At 39.5% G+C, this 2,786-nt stretch overlaps 1 protein-coding gene across 1 annotated transcript in view; it reads right to left on the bottom strand.

Moving 5' to 3' along the window:
- Window positions 1-2,786, bottom strand: part of Sike1 (suppressor of IKBKE 1) — a 9,313-nt gene that overhangs the window by 5,760 nt on the left and 767 nt on the right. The window contains exons 2-3 of the mRNA XM_013024629.1: window positions 2,024-2,075; window positions 1,522-1,664 (exon numbers count right to left, since the gene is read on the bottom strand). Of these exons, the coding sequence (XP_012880083.1) occupies window positions 1,522-1,664; window positions 2,024-2,075 (195 nt within the window). The remainder of the gene's footprint in view (window positions 1-1,521; window positions 1,665-2,023; window positions 2,076-2,786) is intronic.

The following is a 2,786-nucleotide window of genomic DNA, read 5'->3' on the forward strand; positions in this document are numbered from 1 at the left end:
GCTTTTTCTGCTTATGTGGTGCTGAGGAATCGAACCCAGGGCCTCATGCATGCAAGGCAAGCGCTCTACCACTGAGCCACCTTCCCAGTCCCTGCATTTTGATTTTTGAAAATTCATTTAAAAATTCTACCTTGAAAAAATTAACATGTTAATTTAATCCATGCTATATAAGCTACACTAAAATCTAATACAGTACATAATTTTTCAAAATATCAACTTTAGCTGGATATAGTGGCACATGCCTATAATCCTAACACTCAGGAGGCTGAGGCAGGAGGACAGTTTGAAGTCAGCCTGGATTACATAATAAGATCCTGTCTCAAAAGAGATCCCTCAAATTAATTAAAGTCTAATTATTGTCTAAGTGGCTGTTCAACTTAAATTTGAATATGTTTATTGGTAAGAAGCTTATCGAAGTACAAGGTATCTTTATCTTTGGATAGATTTCTCAGAATGTGAGCAAAACTCTGCTTACCAAGTTTTCTTTTCTGGATCACAGAAAATATTTTACCTTTTGCTTTTATATGAAAGCCATTCAGATGTCTAAGATATTCTTTTCCTTCAAAACAGTTAAGCCAGTAATATGTATCCAATGGAATCTAAGGTGTACTTTCACTGTAGCAACTAGTGAGGCTCCAATTTATTTTTGTGTGCGTGTGCCAGGAAATGGGGCTTGACCTGGGGCCTCATACTCTCCTTTTAGTTTTTCACTTATGGCTGGTGCTTCCTTGTTTAAGCTCCTCCTTCACTTCTAGTTTTATACTGGTTAATTGGAGATAAGAGTCTGACAGATTTGTTTGTCTGAGCTGACTTTGAATTACGATCTTCAGATCTCGGTCTCCTGAGTAACTAGGCTGACAGGTGTGAGGCACCAGTACCTGGTTGAGGCAGCTATCTATGAGTACAATTACATAATACAAACTGAGTAGCACTCCACCGCTGAAAACAATTACTCAGTCTCCCAATTGTAAGCGACCAATGTGTAGAAAGTATGCCTTCTTACAAAAACAATTTTTCTCTTCTAATAGCATAATTTAATAATGGTTTCCTGCTGGCCTTGGTAACCCAGAAAGTATTCTTTGCACAACAAAGATTCTTACAGTTCTTGCTTCTTACAAACAAGAAATTTAGTTTAATAAAACATAGAAAAAAACACCAGCCAAAATGTTTACTGCGCCTCTTCAAAATTAACAGGTACTCTGGAATTGGCCTTGCTCTGTCACCCAGCCTGGCCTTAAGCTCATCACAATGAGCTTCTGTCTCCTCCCAAATACCCCTTATCATGATGAAAACGGATCTTGATGGGGGATAGAAGACCAACTTTAGCCGTACTCAGGAGGACTTGAGCATTCCCTCTGCCTTGCTCCCTATTTCTGTCCTCAGAAAAGCACAGCAAAATCAACCACAAATACGATAAACTTGAAATACTTTTTTTTTAAAAAAAACAAAACAAAGTACACAAACTAAAACAGTCTCTCAATATAAAGTTGGCTCTAGAATTGATTTATCAGCATTTCTTACTGCAGAGTGAGACTGGTGAGCTCTGAGGACTGGTCCTGTATCCACTGCTTTTTTAGCAACCATTAACTGTAGCATCTGCTTCCGGTACTTGCTCATGATAAGCTCTAAAGCATCCTGGTGTTCCTCCAGGGAAATCCACAGCTCTGACAAAATAATAAAGCACAATGGTAGTGATGTCTGCAAGAGGGCTCACACAGCCAAGCATGCTAGGAACACTCCCAGCTTCCAAACTAAACAGTTGGGAATTTTATGAAATCACATGAGTTACTTTTAATTCACAGCAACAAGTCAGAATTTAAGTCCACAACAATAAACAAGCCTATATAAAAAAATAACATTTTAGGAGAGGCAGCCTAGTTAGAACACTCATAAGCAACTGATCGTTTAATTTTCTCCAATCCTGTTTTTCTTTTCCAGTGTTGGAGACTGAATCAGGGCCTCATTCTTGCTAGGCAAGTGCTGTGCTACTGAGCTGCATCCCAGCGCTGATCCTATTTCTCACCCGCATTGTGTAAATACTTGCTTTGTCTACCTTGAAATGAAGACACAAGAACCTAAGCAGAAACTTAGTGGAATGATAGATGTGAAAGCTGTAAGCGGATGTACAACTATTAAATCATTATCAGCTCTAAGAATATATATCTGAGAACACAATTCTGCTTTTCCATCTTGCAAAAGACTGCATAAAACTTTTAATCTTAACTACAATTTGTATTCTAGTATTTAAATTCTGAGTCTTTGAGAATAGGAACTCTTGTTATGCAAGCCTCCACCTTAAAAAAAGAAATTCATCCAGCTGGGTGTCCATGCTTTACACTTGTATTCATGGCTACTCAGGAGGCTGATATTTGAACCATGGTTCCAGGCCAGGAGGAAAGACCATGAGACTCTTTATCTTCAACTAAGCACAAAGAAGATGGGAACTGGAGCTGTGGCTCAAAATGATAGAGCACTAGCCTGGAGCTGAAAAGCTCAGGGGCAGAGCTGGGGCCCTTAGTTCAAGCCCAGGCCTGGCATGCATGCATATATGCATACTAAGCCATATGGGATGTGTGTGAATGCAAAGCAGTCAGATAATCGTAACAGTGACAGACATAGTTATTGAAATGCATATAAAATGCATTAATCATAAAATGCACATTTGCGAACTGTTTAGGCAGGTTTTTTTTTTTTTTTTGGGTCCAGTCGTGGGGCCTGAACTCTGGGCCTGGGCGCTGTCCTTCAGCTCTTCAGCTCAAGGCTAGCGTTCTACCCTTGAGCCACAG

This window comes from Dipodomys ordii, unplaced genomic scaffold (assembly GCF_000151885.1).
Source record: "Dipodomys ordii isolate 6190 unplaced genomic scaffold, Dord_2.0 Scaffold78, whole genome shotgun sequence".
NCBI lineage: Eukaryota > Metazoa > Chordata > Mammalia > Rodentia > Heteromyidae > Dipodomys > Dipodomys ordii.